This window comes from Diplotaxodon limnothrissa, linkage group LG10, assembly GCF_057381915.1.
Source record: "Diplotaxodon limnothrissa isolate DT_005_m linkage group LG10, D_limnothrissa_male_GT1.1, whole genome shotgun sequence".
In the NCBI taxonomy this organism is placed as follows: Eukaryota; Metazoa; Chordata; class Actinopteri; order Cichliformes; family Cichlidae; genus Diplotaxodon; species Diplotaxodon limnothrissa.
In genome coordinates, this window is record NC_140605.1 from 10086204 (window position 1) to 10103612 (window position 17409).

General features: G+C 39.0%; 2 protein-coding genes across 8 annotated transcripts in view; both read right to left on the reverse strand.

Annotated features, from left to right (window-relative positions):
• Positions 1-6302, reverse strand: part of acaca (acetyl-CoA carboxylase alpha) — a 32780-nt gene extending 26478 nt beyond the window's left edge. For 4 of the 7 annotated variants that reach the window (XM_085364372.1, XM_085364370.1, XM_085364371.1 and 1 more), the window contains exons 1-13: positions 6216-6274; positions 4767-5025; positions 3362-3494; positions 2977-3115; positions 2575-2684; positions 2385-2466; positions 2190-2288; positions 1955-2061; positions 1766-1876; positions 1466-1675; positions 1201-1371; positions 478-639; positions 116-279 (exon numbers count right to left, since the gene is read on the reverse strand). In XM_085364372.1, the coding sequence (XP_085220498.1) occupies positions 116-279; positions 478-639; positions 1201-1371; positions 1466-1675; positions 1766-1876; positions 1955-2061; positions 2190-2288; positions 2385-2466; positions 2575-2684; positions 2977-3115; positions 3362-3494; positions 4767-4996 (1718 nt within the window). In that variant the 5' untranslated portion in view covers positions 4997-5025; positions 6216-6274. The other 3 variants (XM_085364373.1, XM_085364367.1, XM_085364369.1) reach the window with 3 other exon arrangements.
• Positions 6303-12690: 6388 nt separating this feature from the next.
• LOC146623888 (T-box transcription factor TBX3-like) lies at positions 12691-16456 on the reverse strand. The gene is made up of 7 exons (XM_085363409.1): positions 16131-16456; positions 15555-15822; positions 15251-15397; positions 15030-15106; positions 14792-14952; positions 13853-14397; positions 12691-13005 (listed from the first exon to the last, which is right to left on the reverse strand). The coding sequence occupies exons 1-7, from the start codon at positions 16454-16456 to the stop codon at positions 12691-12693; spliced, it is 1839 nt and encodes a 612-aa protein (XP_085219535.1).
• Between the last annotated feature and the right edge of the window lie 953 nt (positions 16457-17409).

Consider the following 17409-nt stretch of genomic DNA (forward strand, 5'->3'; position numbering starts at 1 on the left):
GAAGCCATAACCTCTGTTTAGACATTGTACAGAAATAATCCATATTGGTAAGTGTATATAATAAAATGGAGTAAAAATAATAAGATCAATGTTTCTTAATTCTGAGTATACTCACGAGATGGCTTCTTCACGATTCTCTCCCCATGAGAAGCAGTGCCCAAACTGGGAGTCGGCAAACTCATGCAGCCCTCCAGCCGCTGCAACGCTGAAGTAGCCCCATACATTCTTATTGCTGCGGAAATTCAGCTCTTGCACTGTTCCAGAGCTTGGCTTGAAACCCTGCAATCACACAGCATAAACACAGTGATGCAAAGTGGACATTCAAACAGTAGTGATAATAGTACTTGTTGTTTTTAAAAAAAAAAAAAGAAGAAGACTGAAAAGTAATATGAGTCACACAATAACGTCAGCAGATATGAATCGTTGGGTAACCTTTGGCTGGAAAACTTTTGCACAGCAGGAATGAGTGAATCTTACCTCATCTGGGTTCTCACTGGTGATACGAGCAGCAATGACATGGCCCCGTGGGGAAGGGGCAGTTGACAGAGCCTCAAAATCAATGGGAGAATCCCCCCAGGGCTGAACGCCATAAAGCATTCTAATGTCTTTGATCCGATGAAGAGGAATGCCCATAGCAATCTAACAAAGAAAGAAAAAAAAGGGAAAAAAAAAAAAGAAAAGAAAAAGAGTATTATTAACGTAACACATGGTGATCATAAACTAGCATGGAAAAATGATAACAGTCTGACTAAATAGCATATATTAGACCATGATTACTTTCCCCCCATTTTTTAATAAAGAACCCCCAAAAGATTTCTTTGTCGTGCCTATTTGAAGCTTATCAATCCATCTTTCAACCAACCAAGATAATGAGCACTGAATCAGATAGTGTGTCACTCCCAAGTAGCACCCAATCAGCTTGCCTACAATGCCCTCGCAGTCCTTCAGCTTCATTGCCACTGACCTATTTACACACAATCCTAAACACTGCAGAGCAGACCACGTGACCCATCACTGCTACTCCGTGATCTGCTTCAGTGTTTCTGCACATTGCGCATTTGCCGTTGGTTGCCATAGCAACCAGAGGCCCCATCATAGCATCGACCATGGTGAAGCATGCTTATTTTTAGAGTCTGTGACTGGCCTGTAGTGGACAATGTGTATGATGTAACTGTGAGCTACTGAATAAGTGAGACCAACCTGCAGCTGGGCAGCAGGCAAGTTGACATCAGCCACCATCTCAGTGCACGGGTGTTCCACCTGTAGACGAGGGTTGAGCTCCAGGAAATAGAAGCTGCCATCCTGGCTGTAGAGGTACTCAACTGTACCAGCACTTACATAACCCACCAACTTAGCCAGCTTTACTGCACACTGAAAGGCGAGAACAGTTCAGGTTAATTTAAGCTTGAAATTTGTTGGTACCAATTTCCATTTATCAGTGCAAGTGATGCTAGAGGGGGAATACCTTTTCCATATCCTCAAACACATCAGAAGTGGCGATGGTAGCAGGAGCCTCTTCTATAATTTTCTGGTGTCGCCGCTGCACAGAACAGTCTCTGCCAAACAGGGAAATGGCATTGCCATACTGATCAGCCAAAATCTGAACCTCCAAGTGACGGGCATGCTTGGCTAGCTGCATGACAAAAATGGGCGATCCTGGGACTTCTGCCTGGACCTGGAAAAGATAAAATATATTCTTGAAATCGTTGAATACATAAAATACCACCGTACCAAAAAGCAGGAAAAGCTGTACATGTTCACTTACCTGTCTGAACAGGTTAGGGAAATCATCAGCAGAGTTGACTTTACGGATCCCTTTTCCTCCACCACCTTCGGAGGCCTTCACCATTATAGGGTAGCCAATTTTCTCTGCAGCCTTGTGATAGAAAGAGATGTTAGAAAGAGTGCATGCAACACTCATTTTCCATTATACAGCATTAGGTGAATTGCTTACTTTCATGCCATGCTCTACATCCTGGACGCAGCCGAGCTCATACAAGTCGTGAGGAATGTTGACGACCTTCTTCTTTTGGTTATTCTCTGGCCAGTCCACTATCAGACCTGAAAAAGAAGATCCCAAAATGTACTCAGCATAGAAACTTGTCAGTGTCCCTGTGCATTGTTAATATTTTATTTCATCTGAAATGTTGACCAGCTACAATATTCAGACACCAGAATCTATGACCTACCTGTTCCGCTCCAGGGCAGTGTTGGAATTCCAGCTGTCTGAGCCACGATGGAGGAAGCAATCTTATCTCCAAGCGCCCACATAGCCTGACTTGGTGGACCTAAGAAAAGAGAGAAGAATTTTAACACTTTACTCTTACGTTACTCTGGCAAATGAAGACCAGGTGATGGTCAACAAAGTGACCCTCACTCCTCACCCATGAAAGCAATGCCATGCTTTTGAAGGAGCTCTGGGAGTTTGGGGTTTTCTGAGGCATGCCCCCATCCAGCCCACACTGCCTATAATACATAAAACAATACAACACCAGATGATAAATAAAAAAGAAAAAAAAGAAAAGAAAGAAAGGTAATTACAGAAGAAACTATTGAAAAATATTCTGGTGATACCTGAACTGGTATGCGTTTAGCAATGTCTAGAATGAGCTCAACATTGGCATAGTTGTTGTTATTAGTCCCCCCGGGTACAGGCACATAATGATCTGCCATCTTAATGTACTCTGTAAGCACAAAAAATATGACAAAACATGAACAATTATTCTCAGTCCTTTCAATAATACCAAAAAAGGCCAGTCATATTAGCTATAAGATAGTTAAAATGTAAAATTTTTGAATGTAAAATTTTAGAATCATCAGAATCAACATACTTATTAATCCCTAGGGAAATCATGTTGAAATGTTGTATGTAGAAATCATGAAGTCAATATACCTGTCTCAAAAGCCTCAAAATATGCTGAAGGTGGTACCACATACAATGAGTCTACTGTTTGGGGAAACCAAACTTTAGCTCACCTGCATTGGCCTTCAGGTCTTCTGGGGTCACCATGACGACAAAACGGATTGCCCTTTCATTGCGAAACATTTCATAGGCCCAGCGGCGGATGGAGCGCATGCATTTCACTGCTGCAATGCCATTGTTTGCAATGAGCACCTGAAAAAGGAGATCAGTTACTATTGTTAACATAGTCTAATCACAATATAGCAGGAAAGTTATGAAATGCACATACAGTCAATCATTTGACTGACATAATATCACAATTTGAACTTGAATCTTTTAATGTTTTTTGTTATTATTGCAGAGTTTATAAATTAGATTATTGTATAGAATTATTGTCCCTATATAACACGTTGGGGTTTTTTGGAGTTTTTTTTTTTTTTTTAAATCAGAATTTCTTACCTTTTCAATGACCCTGTTACCACCAAAGCGTGTGACAAATTCAGCAGGAGAAGCAACAGTGAAGTCCCTCTGGAGGTCAATACGCCTGCGATCTCGTCCTTGTTTCACCAGGTGCAGGCCTGACATGCTTGATCTGTTTTAATTTAAAAAAAAAAACCAAAGAATATCAATATAATGTCCCTTTGGTTATACAGCTTCTGGATAAGTTGGTGAAATGGTCAGAATGTCTAACCATAAATAAAAATCTATGACAACAGTAGGAAAAAAACAAACAAAAAACCAACAACCTAGAAATAAAATAATGGAAGAAATTGTTAAAAAGAGTAGAATTTCTTGTTCAAACACATTTACATGTTGGGGCAAGTGCTTCCAACAGAAACTGCCGAGCCCTGTAAATCAAAGCTCCACCCAAAGAGGAAGAGTTGGGACAGTTGGGTACTATGGGTGGAGGAACGTGACAGGGTGTGGCAGAGCCTGGGCCCGTTTAGCTGGCTGGCTTCTATATGACATGACACTGGATGGTTGCATCACTGTAAAGATCTTGACGTGGATCAACTCTGTCCAGATGTGGAAGAGATTGTGTGTGTGGGGGGAGTGGGGAGACGGGGCGGCATAACCCCCGTTCATCCAGTATTTCCAGTTCTGACAACGGTAGTGCCGCCCAGTGTCTTTCGGTTTACCCTCATTGAAACTGATCACATCAAAACCAGCCACAAATAAAAGTAAACTTGCTGATTATGGCACAAAGAAAGTCAGCATGCAAGAAATGATAATAATTAATGTCCCAAGTGTTTTTGCAAGTAATTATACTTAGAGGTCAAATACACATAAAAACACACACGCACTGTTTTTTTTTTACTTAAATTTAAAACAAAAACTTTAAATAACAAAACACAGGAGATCAGGGAGCCCAGTAGGAAAAAAAAACAACCCCACCCCCACCAAAAAAACAGGATTGGCAGAGAGGCTAAAAACTACTATCATGAATAGCTCCTTTCAAAAGTTTGGGAATTCCTGTCTGTAAAAAATCATTTGACCATTTTTCCACAAAAACATTCTGCAGTCAAGATGACTGCTCTCCGGGACAATCTCACACAGTGAGGGCACAGAGGAACCTTTAGGTAGAGTGCAACTAGAAAAACCGCATTTTTCACAAGTTGCTCAAAGGGTTATGAAGCCAAGGAAAACTACATAATCTGAGCAGAGCATGCTGCGTGTTATTTTAGACTACAGATGTTGGCTAGTTTCACAAAGACAGCACAGAAAGTTGCAGGATCCCTATCCCTATCTCTCATTTGCTATATATAGCTTTTAGAAGGACATTTACAAATGTTTGAATAAAATGTATATTTCTGTTGCATTACCATTTAGAAGCCAGACAGACAAAGAAGGTTTACAGGCTAACCTTAAATTGTGCATAGGACCATCGATGTGGTCGAAGCCTATTTCATAGGTGCTGTCCGAACTCCCGGAAGATGGAGACAAGGAGCGAGTCTCCTTCTCGTCCAGCTGTATGTCCACCTTTCCTTGGTTTTCATCCTCTGAGTTCTCCTCTGACACAGATCCCACAATGAAGCGAGAGTGCAATTCCGCAACAGCCGGAATCTTCTTGGCAGCACCGTCCTGTTGTGCCATGGTCGGGCGACAGGAGCAGGCTCCAAACACTGACAAGAAGCAGAGCAGTGGTTGCAACAGTTATAAAGGAGCCACAGAGTACAGTGTGACACAGATTGCTTTGGCTGGAACACAAGGCTGTTTGTCATTATTGCAAAAGTGGGTTACATGAACTTAAGTTTCTTGATAGTGCAATTGATATTGCATCATTTTTGTGCACACTCTGGAAAAAAATGCCACTTTATGATCTGCCAAAACAGTTGCTTAGAATAAAATATTAATAACAAAATATTAAACAATAACACCTGAATGTAATGAGTGCTATATTGTCACCAGTAATCATATAGACAGAACCAATGAAGCATTATTTAGGCAGACAGCCATATAATCAAATTTGCTATTTGCCAGAGTTGCACTGTAATCATCAGTTGTCCTGTGTACACTTTGCATCTGCTATTTAAAAGAGTGGACAAAAGCAAAACAATTAAGACAATTGCTTGATTAAAACTCCTGTTTTTCCTCAAAACCCTAGCATCTGCTACAGTAATACTGACATTCCCTTTCTTCTCCCCCTTGTTAATTTACCATGAAGCCTCGAAAAAACGTTAATTAACAGCCACGTGCGGAAACGATAAGACGTTACTTAACTGCTATGTTGCTGTCGCCCTACCTGTCTAGTTGCCACAACTGTTAAAAAAAAACCCACCTGTCAGAGCAACTGGAAAGAGTAGACTCTCGGGTAAGGCACACCTTACCTCTCGGCAGGCGCTTGCGGGACCAGAAAAACAAGCCGAGCACCGCAAACAGGCACGCTGTAAAAGTGAGCCAGGAGAACATCACGAAATGATAGCTGTGTTTAGCTTGTTAATAGACCCATATTTCTGTTTTCCGCAATGAACATTATTTAATGAGATAACTTTAGAACCGCCTTCTAGAAAAAGAAAAATTAAGGGGGGGAAAAAACAAGAACTAAGGCTGAGTCGACTAGTTAAGGTTACCTGTCCGGTGAAGGCTAGCTTCTTTACCCAGCAACCCCAGATAAGCTGAGGCGCAGGTGCTAATAACGCTAGCTTACCGGCAGGCGCTAATACAATTATAATTCCACAGTAACGGCACTAATACAATAGCACGGACTGTACTGTACTGGCTACCGTTGTACTGTACTGCAGTGTGGGTGAAAACCTGGGTGCAGACGCGAAGTAATAAGAGATAAACCCTTGCAGGTATGCTAGCGACTCACCGGTGGAGATAAACCGACACGTAATCCTGAAAAAAAGTTGAATTAAAAAGATCGATAAATTAATTGTATCTGCCAGACATCTCTCTTTCGAGTGATGATGAAAACATCACATCATGATGAGGTCACACATCACCATCAGATGCTTAAACAGCAGAGAGTGGGGTGATGTGATGATGCGCAGGCAGGTTATTCCTGGGCATTGACCTCTGACTGCAGCTTCCGCTATAGAACTAGTTTAGATAGTAAAGACATCACACCCAAGCCGGTATATTAACGACTTCAGCATTATGTGTTCAGGCTGTCTATCTATTCTTCCGTTTATAAGGGAATGACGTAAAAAAAAACAGAAAATATATTGTATGTTGGACGTTATGAACAACTTGTAATTATACAGTTAATTACAAGTTGTACATAACGTCTAAAATACAATATATTTAATATAATAATATAATTTTAAAAAAGAAAGAAAACTGTGGAGTCAAGATAACCACAGCTGCTACACCAGCTGAAATCAAACGAAACGCTAGTGTTTTTGTAACATCCATCCAAGGTGCTCGATATTATATCTGCTGAATTCTTATGATTAAAAATATATATGAACATTCCAAAAGCAGAAAAAAAAAGAAAAGAAATAATGTTTTTTTTGCTTTTGTTTTGTTTTTTCTTCTATCCAGTCAATGTAATAAGGTCTTAGTAATCAAATATCAGTAAAAGACACGTTAACGCTGAATCCTTTCTGTCTAGTTCAGCTAGATCTATGCTGATTTCGCTCGCAAAGCTCCAATCAAATTGCAGTTAATCTGTGTGGGCGTGTTTAAGGCGGTAGAGGGCCGGGAGACACCCGGAAGAGGTGGTGCTTGAGCATGTGCTGTCAATGTACACAGCTACATATATGTAGCAGAACTGAACTTCGGTGTGCGGAATCTGTGACGAGCACACAGTTTCGCGGTTGCAGGTCTTCGTCGTTGTTGAGTAGACTGCGTGCAGCTGAAGCATGCTGTGAGCCCGCTAACATCAGACTACATTTAACAAGTCTGTTGTACACTATTTTCACGACGGGTAGTTTGAGGACTACGTATGCAAACTGGGAATGTCAAAAATCAGGGGCGATTTTAGCCCATTTTTGGGGGTGCTTCAGCACCCCTAACATGAATCAAAGCACCCCCAAAGATTTCTTACTTTTTTGACAATATTTGCTGTTTGTGTGACACACTACTAAAAATATAAAAAGCATACAGTACTGTACTTGTGTGAGACGTAACATTTTAACAACAAAAGTATAGATAATCCCCCCTCCCAAAGTGATTTGTTCCAGCTCGCCTCTCCCCTGCTCTGGCTCTAGGATGGTGGCTGAGACGCAACGGAGCGGAGGTGTTAGTGTCTGGCTTAAAACAGGACATATTAGCTGCATTTAACCTTCAGTTACTCTTTATATAGTTAGGTAGGAGTCAGACCATGTTTCTTTTTAGCTGAAAAATATTACACCAGGTAACCTGCTGTGTTGAAAACGTGTTTTCTGGCAATGTTTGCTACTCTACAATCCGTCCTGCTCTGTAGTAAAATCAGCGACATCTGACCGTCCTGTTGCTCCCATTGAAATATATACAGCCTATTTAAAATCTAAAACTTTAAATTGTCCGTAGCCTGCTGTTGTTACCACTGTCCTGCTTGAAATGGATACTAACTAGCTAACTGACTGGATGCCCATTAGCCTTATAACTCCTGTTGTGTGTGTGTGTGTGTGTGTGTGTGTGTGTGTGTGTGTGTGTGTACAGAGAGACAGTCAGGTTCATAATGGATATAAGGAAGTTTTTTCAAAAAAAGGAGCCACATTCAGGTAAAAGTGTAAAATCAAATTATCCATCAATCAAGAATAATATTGGATCAGTGTTTCAATGTTTATATCTTTTATTGGTTGTTCATGTGGTTTGGTTATTTACCTTTTGGTTGAAAGTACACTGAGAGAGGACTTTTTGTTAGCGATCTTAATAGAATTTTTTTCATATTAATGTAATTTTTCATCTAATTGAATACAATCTATTTGTGTATGATTGTCAGTCCAAAGAGGGAGAGAGGAAAGAGGGAACGTGAAGAGAAAGTACAAGGTCAGGAAGAACCAGGTAAGAAAACAGACAGGGAACAGTGACAGGCACAACACAAACTGTTAAACTGACAAAGAGAAAAAACCTGATTTTACTCACACAATCTGGAAGTTGCGTTCTCCCTATATTAAAGCTGCTATAAAGAATCTGCAAAACAAACTGGGTTGAAACATTTTTGACCCTCTTTAACAACATTCCAACATAACATTATAATGGATTGGGGAGATTAAAATTAATAATATATTTTTATGTGGTTCAGCCACAACTCTACTAAAACCTCAGCCAGTAATAGGTAGGCCAACTTTTGGACCGTCCAGTTGTCTGTATGACTGCCGCAGTACGTACATCACATTTGCACACTATCAGAAAGTGCCAAACGATGCCCTGGTGGAGTGAGGAGCTGTAAAGAGAAGCAGATGCTCTGTTTATATTCTAAAAATGTTTTAAGCTTGTTTCAAAGATTCTGTACTGCAGCTTTAAATGTTTTCCAAAAGCACACACACACTTATCAGTGTTTCTCAAACTTTTTACAGTGTGTACCACCTGAGAAAAATGTCAAGCTCTCCTAAGTGCCACTATGAAAGCATGAAACTCATAAATCTTACAACACAAAATTAGTATCTGCAGTAAAGATTTTTTCATACATTGTATACATTCTACCACAGGCAAAGTTGCCTCCATTTTTATATTCTTTTTTTTTATATTTTGTAATAATTTATTTGTAATAATTTATTCTGTTTTGGGAGTGTTTTTATGTATCTGTATTATATTATACAAACACATTAAAAGTGAATCTCTGTCCAAAAAATGCACTCAGTTTACTTTTTACTCACTATGAGCATCATTCATTATTCTTCCCCAGTAATTAAGGTTAGGATATGTATTTTTTTTATTCCAATCCATTCTTCTTTTGCAGCATTTAAATAACCTTGATCAGATTTGATGGTTTTGTTACAGACTTTTCAAAAAAGTGTTTTGCTTTTCTTTCACAAATGTGGGGATTAAATTGTGTTAAAATGTACAAAACAGTGATGTCATGTTTTGTGACGAGGACCCAGGCACAGAGAGACTTGATTAATTTAAGAATCTTATGATTTAATAAAGAGATTTGCAGACTTGCACAGAGATGGTAAAATTATGATGACTGATAACGGAGACTAAGACAACAGACGATGAGGACAGGGAGGAACAGGGGTTTAAATGCACCAAAGTGACAGTCAGAGAGAACTCGGGACAACATTTAAGGATGCAGGGACTGACAGAGACAGGTTTATCTTGCCTGGCTGGGCAGCTCTCTGGGTGCTCAGCACCCCCAAAGCTCTGATCCTAGAATCGCCCCTGTCAAAAATTAAGAAAAAAATGCATCCAGTGTGCAGTATATTAAAGATGTTTATTCATCACTTCAGTGCAGGCAAGTGGAGTATATAGACTGCAGACGATGTAGTCAACGGAAGACTTATTTCATATCCCGTTTGGCTCACGTTAGCTGTGTCGTTTGAAAGCTGAGAAACTGGCCTGTCTGCATTCAAACTGGTTCCGGCGAAATCCCACTTCTAATCACAAACGAGAAGCAATTAGGATTGATCGTATTTAAATAAAGAGACTTGAATTCATATATTCTCTCTGTGAAACTGTTTTACAAAGACAGTTATTCAAAGTAATGTTCATACTTAATGTGACGAATTAAACATTGATTTTTTTTTTTTACCGTACTCGTGTGCATGTAGGACAGATGGATAGCCATGTAAAAACGCTTAAAACTTTGTCTATTCATGTGTAGACAGTAACAGCTTGCTGAGGTTTCTGATGATATGAAAGTGTAAATGCAGGTCGTCAGGCTAAGAGTCCTAAAGCTAAGCCCTAAAAGACTGAAAGAGAATGAAATCAAATTACAATATACCAGTGTTGAATTAAATACCAGCTCATTCAAAACATGATTTGGTTCATTAAATGTACATCTTTTAGTTAGAGCCTACACCACTTTAACCCAGTTGTTAAAATAAAACAGGATACCTGTGATAAACTATGACAGTTAACCTTAGTGAAATACCCTCGATTACCAGTTTACATCAAAGGTGTAAATATATTATTATTGCACCTTAGATCCACTAGGTGGCTTCAGAGGCCTTAATGTGCAGAACCACTCAAAGTGGTTCTGAATTTATGGGATTTCAGCAGGAGCAACTTTGTCTTTCTATTTCTTGACTTTAACATAAAGATACATGCCAAAAGCTTAATTTACATTAACAAAAGCTTTTAAATTGTTTCCATGTTAAGTGAATGACTGCATCAAGGCGATCTCATCTATTTAAGCCATCTGTGTTAACATTTTTATCTTAGCTCATAGTGATGATAAGGATTGATTTAAAAATCCAATCATAGAGCCTGCATTGCCTTCTCTTGACACAGTGATGTTGAAAAACTGAAGTATTTGCAAGTTAACAGTCTTTTAACTAATATTCTGCACACTGTGAAGTGTGAAATAGATGCTTCCCTCCCAGTGTTCAGAGTAGGTTAGCACATGCCTGCAGAAACTTGATATTTCAGTGCACTGTTGGTCTATTTTAACACAACCAAAATTATTATTTTAAGTATTAGTAGAATTAATTAGTGTAATACTAAACATGCAAGTGACAGGAATAAATATTGACACTATCGCAATCACAAAAGAGATTTAGGATTTAAAAAAAACTTTCTTTTTTCTTTCTATGCTTTAATAACTTAGGTTTGCAGAAGACAAAGAAGCTCTAAACATTCACTAACACACAAATGTATTAAGAAGACTTAAGTATTCATTTTTTAAGTCTCAAGACAACTAGTGACAACATTTATTTTGCCATTTGTCAGTGTGCCCCAGCAAACCTCAAAGTAAAAACAGTGTGAATCATCTTGTTTGAATACACAGTCAGCTATCTACATTTGTTTGTATACATGCAAATGGGTGTGTCCTACACTGATATGACCTTTTTTACACTCTCCCAGTATGATTTAGTGTCTTCAAATTTGTCCCTGTCATTAAACGCCAACTTTACTGTCACCAAGTGACAGTGGTTCAACTTTATGCCATAGCTTTATGACTATTGTAATGCTGTGTGCGGACAGATGTAAAATATGCAGGCAGTAAAATGAGGGCACTGCAGCTAACGGTCCAATTTAAAATCTGTCTCTTGTCTTGCCAGTGTTTGTTCCTGGAAAGGTGTGGGTGTTGGATGAGGGGAGCAAAAGTGCCAAGATGTGTTGCCACAAGAATTTGTTTAGAATTAAGATCATAAGTTCAAGAGCTCCCCTTTTCTTCTAATGCATTTGACTGTGACTTAAAATAGAAGATGACAAAAATGTTCTATAAGGTCTAAAGGGCAACCAAAGCCACAGTTGCCTAGAAATCAGTACAAAGATGGGTCATAAGGAGCAGCCACATAGGCTGACCTTTTCTGAAATAGAAAACAGAAGTAGAGAAATAAAATGTAAAGCTTTTTTTTAAAAATAAAGTAACTACATAAATAAAACTGATCACCATTAGAGAAAAAAATAAGGGAAAAATCCCTTCTTAAATCAATATTAAATATCCTGGCATTTAAAAACAGTGATAGACAGCGCCACATCCAAAAGTTTTTTTTTTTTTGTTTGTTGTTGGTTTATTTTTACGAAATGTAGGGTTGCAATGCACAACAACTCACCAAAAGATGACCCCGCCCAAAAAAAGAACAAACAAAATAAGCAAAATTAACGTTAAATAATTCAGTCAAATATTACAGATTAGAACATCTTTATGTAAATTGTGAAAACACACACACAACACACAATATACTTGCATAATTCCATACACAACATCACATCTCCTGGAGATTTCTCAAGTGCTGGTTTAAAAGAAGATAAACAAAAAGTCCTGAGTTTTTCCAAGCTCACTGCACATTTTTGGTATATCAGAATGTGAAAGTGTGAAACAAATATAAAACATTCTGAAAAAAGGCTTCATTTAGTCACTTTCTTGTGAAAAAAAATGCAAGAGAAAAACTATTTACACATTTACATAGAATAAAGCAGTAAAAATGTGTTTTTAGTTATGTTTAAAGCACATTACATCATATCATCCTCTAAAGAATTTCACCCCGGGCACCGACTTTTGCATAGCACATGTTCTGGAATTCCATTGAGTAGCTTTTAGTAGAATCTAGTACAATATTTATTTGAATCATTAAATTAAACATGCATATCCAAGTCTAGTATAATATACTGACTGTCATTGGACCACCAAGTCTGTCTTTATTAAATTTATGATAATATGATCGATTTAATGAGAAGCAAAAATATAGACTTTCTGCCAAAACATTTTAAATGATTGTCATATGTGACTTCACTTGTAGAATAGTCTATTATGGAGGATTTGGTTTATTAGGTCTTATGATTAGATAGCTGTTATTGTCAAACACCAGAGTTGACTCTCGCTCAGATTGTAAATATGATCTACCAGGCAGTCTGGATGTTAGCAGATTTTGGCTTGAGGTGATCGATGTGGGAATCTGATAAGGGCTGAATCGCACCCATGGTCGAGAGTTGCTGTAACGTTGGCTTCTGGAGTGCGACGAGGCTGCAGTGCAGAATGAAAGGGCTGGTGTGACTGAACCTGGTGCTGCCATGTAGCGGTATGGATATGAGAAAAGTCCTCCATAGGGTGATGGTGAAATCCCCTGCATTAAAAAGTAGAGTTGTTAAGATTTGTAGTACAGATCATGTCATCTTCCTTTATATAAACAGCTCTGTAAAATTAAACTTTATTAACCAGCAACTGAATACATCCGATTTGTTTTGTCTTTAACTCATATTATGGAGGAAATCCAAGGCATTAGGAAAGGAAGTCAGTAAAGGTAATCAATCCAGTCCCATTAAACAACAAGAGGATTGACACCTATGCTTTACTTTACACTGAAAATGACCTGCACACTATAAAGATCTCTAAGCCATTCATAAAGAATTCACAAAGGCTTATAATGAAGTACAACTACTCAAGTAATACATTCCAACTATTGTTTTACTTTATTCAGTAGTTGTTTAATGAAAAACTAGACATTCATTGTTTTTCATATTGTATATATTCATTTAATGCTTTTATATTTTGTTTCCACACATAATACACCAAATAGTGATCAAAGGTTTTTCTGTTTTTTAGTGGAAAATCGGTTTACAAAGAACCTTTGGGTTTTTTTTAATTATAACATGAAGGCTTGTAGGATTGCACAAACAGTAGGACGAAACATGAAGTAAGATCTAAAAGTATGTTCTCCAAATTACAAACAGAGCTTGCTATGAAACATATTGGCACGAAACATATAACGTATTTCAGCTTTACTCGCTGAGAGTTTCTTTAACTGTAAAAATTCTGCAGCTGCCCAGTGTGAAGTCCTTTGTTAGTGCTCAAAGACTTTAAAGATGCTACTGAAGTTAAGTAACTGTTACTGCTGTATACAGCACTTACAATTAAATGAATGGATGAAAATATATTCAATAACTTAATATAGTGAACCTGGGGAAGCGTACCTGAGATGCTAGCATTTGCTGTGACAGTTGACGTTTGAACGGAGCTGAAGAGGTGATGCTTTCAGAAAACAGGCTTCCATTTCTTAATTCATTTATACCAGATGAAGTGGGAAACATATTCTCCATAGCCATATTGGAAAAAACCTCTGGCTTCATTGATAGCTGTCCAGATTGAAATGACAAAGGTGTCCCAAGCCTACTAGAGAATTGGCTGTGTGCACTTGAGAAATCCAAAGTGGGTTGCTGACCAGCACTGAAGGATGATGCGCTCCATGACTGTAACATCATAGGCACGACCCCATCTTTGATTTCACTCATTTGCTCTTCTAAACCCATACCTATAGAATGTCTATCACGTGAAGCGCTGCTTGATGTTCTTGCTTTTGTTGCATCTTGTTTGTTCTTTCTGAGATCACACTTGTTCCACAGTATCTCTTCACTTCTCAGACTTAAACCCAATGTGTGTTCTCTCCTGGAGCAGCTGCCTTCAGCGTTGCAGTCATCTAGTGGATCAACGTCTGAATCACTGACAACGTTGGTCTCGTCTGTAAGGAAAAAAACAAACACTTGAAACATTTTTAACCATGAAGAAAACACTGTCAGACAGTGTGTCATGGAATACTTTGCAGTCAAATTGAATGAGCCATCATATTATTAACCCATGTTCTTTTGAAACACAGTTTAAAATGATTTGTTAATTTTGCATCAAATAAATATTTTTTTAAAGTAAAAACAAAAGCAGATCCCCAAACTACAAACAGCAATTATTGGCTTGAGAATATGTCATTAAAAGGAAAACACGTACTAAAAACAAAAAAAAATATATGCAAGCTGTTTCAGTGTAGTGACTATGCAGTAGATCTTAAGTTAGATTATCACTTCATGAACACAGGTCAACAGTGGCTGCCTAATAACATAATGAACTCTAAATGAACCCACCTTGACAAGTTGATGTGGGCATCAGAGGGCTGCTTATTAGTTGTGGGGAATAAAAAGGCTCACTGGTACTGGGCTGCTCATAGGAATCATCAGAATCAGCAAAGTCCTGGTCTGCTTTGCTTTGGTTTCCATTCAGTGAAGAAATGTTTAACTGTTTATTTCTGGGGATCACAAATCGAGATTGCATGAGACCATGCACATATGGCCTAAAGATGTATTCTGTTTTCAAAATGTATACCTCTTTTCACGTCTCCCATTTCCTGTATCTCTGAATCCTTTGGCAAAGGGATTGTTGTCAATTTTTAGTTGTGTAATCTTGATGGAAAAGAAGGAAAGATCTGCAGATTAATCAATCCAAAGTTCATTGTGCAGTGACAAACAGGCACAACAGTAGTACACACTGTATAATCCATGTGGATATTTGTCATTTGTGTATGAGGGGCTAAAGGATGATGTTACCTTTTCATTTTGATAAGCAGTGACAGCGATGAATTCTGTCTCTGGGAAAACATAAGTCCGGAAGGTGCTATAAGGAAGCTTCATTATGTCATTCGCCTTCACAATATGAAATCTGGGTTGGTACTTGTGCATGGAATTCAAAATTGTCTGCAAATTAGAAAAATAGAGTTGGAATTACTGGTATTTGGGTAATTAATTACTACAACTACAACCATAATAAAAGCTTTAAAGCAGTGCACCCAGTCACCCAGCATAACCATGCGTAATGAGGAACAAAAGCAACTTTTCAGTGAGTGTTACTTACAAACCCATGTTTATCGGACATGTTATTGGTGAGTTTGAGTTTATGAAAGGCAACAGGCTTGCTCATCCATTGTTCTCCTTTAGACGGACTGTCCGGGTGGATGTACATGCGCTTTGGCATCTCTGGGTCAGCTTTTCCAGCCATCATCCAGCGGGAGTTGTGAAACTTGTAGCGACAGTCGTCGACAGCGACAATGTCCATCAGCAAGATGTACTTGGCTGTATCATTCAGCCCTTCTACTTGCACTTTGAAAGGGGGAAACATCCTCCTGATAGTTAATGAAGAAAAAAAGAAATTGTTGTATATGTCATAATTAACAGTGTTATTTTTGTTTTTCATCACTTTTTTCTCATAGAGCTTCTATTTGTCTATGGAGGTCCCCCCCCCCCCCCCCCCCCCCCCTTGTGGCATTTTTTAAACTTCCGATCATCAGCAAAACTAGATTATTCGCTGTTTTTCCCCGTTAAAGCGTGAACATAGCATTTGTGCGCGCTTTTACAGGCTATTTACAAATTTGAAACGACAAAGACACTACACAAATTCTCAGTAGACTACTTAAATGCGCATTGCACTTGCCTTCCTGATTTTGTGATAACCATTTCAGTTCCTATTTTGTGAAATTCACTCCACAAGTTCTTTGATTCCAGCGTAACTTTCGGGTCCTCGTCCAACCATTCTTCTGGCTCAAGTCTCTTCAAGGAACGTTGCTGAACGGCCTCATTTTGGCACCCCAGACCTGCGTGCAGCCCCGCGTCAGGGGGTGCTTGCTCTGACAGAGACTTGGAGAAGGACGCGGCGTCCGGAAAAGTCGGCGCGGCGGGAAAAGAAGGCTGTGCGCTGGTAAGGAAGGCTGACAAGGACAAGGCACCTGGTCCGCGAATTTGGAAAGGATAATAAGCCATGGGAACAATGGCGCCAACTGCATTTCTCAGCACAGCATCCGATCAGAAAAGTCCCAGCCAGCCCGCGCAGGTTGCAGGCGCATGGCGTACATCCAGACAGCAACTCCGATTTTAAAAGTTTATGAATTGTGTGGCATGATTGGTCTTACGAGGGAATGCAAAATTCCCCACTCTTAAAATACTGAGAAAGAGGTAAGAATCCGCTTGTAAATCGCAAACGGGGAGAGAGCAGCTGTGAACGCTGTGACTGCACAAGCTTGTTGAAAACAACTGGTACCGAGGATGAGAACAGAGGGAGGGAAAGAGACTGTGTTTGCGCTGTCACACGTCTGTTTTCCCTTGCACAAGGTACACTAACGAGCCAAATATTTTCGACAGGGCTTCGTTACACGTAGCTTACCAATTACCAAACACGCATAATGATAATAACAATAATAATAATGTAAAAATGTTCAAATATTCTATGATATGTCAAAAAAATAAAATAAAATTACAAATCAGCGCGTGTTACTGATAACAGAAATACATCATTTACACAGTTCAGGATGTCTGGAGTCACTTTACCTTCTTGAATAAACTAGTTACGAAAAGTGGAAGTGTTGCACACACACACACACACACACACACACACACACACACACACACACACACACACACAAAGAGAGAAACAGATTCCAAACGTGATGTTCAAAAGGTTTAAGTACTGTCTGGTGTGTTTTACTTTATTGAATTTATTGAATCAGCAGTCTTGTCACACCTACAAGCCAGTGGACACTATTTCAGTGATGAGGATGTACACATCCTGGATAGGGAGGAATGCCTTGAGCGGGGATTCGAGGAGGTCATTTATGTGAAAAGGGAAAGACCATCTCTAAATCAAGGAGGGGGGCTAAGGGTACATCTTTCTCCATCTTGCAATGCTGTGATTGCAGTCATTACCCAACTATCTGTGA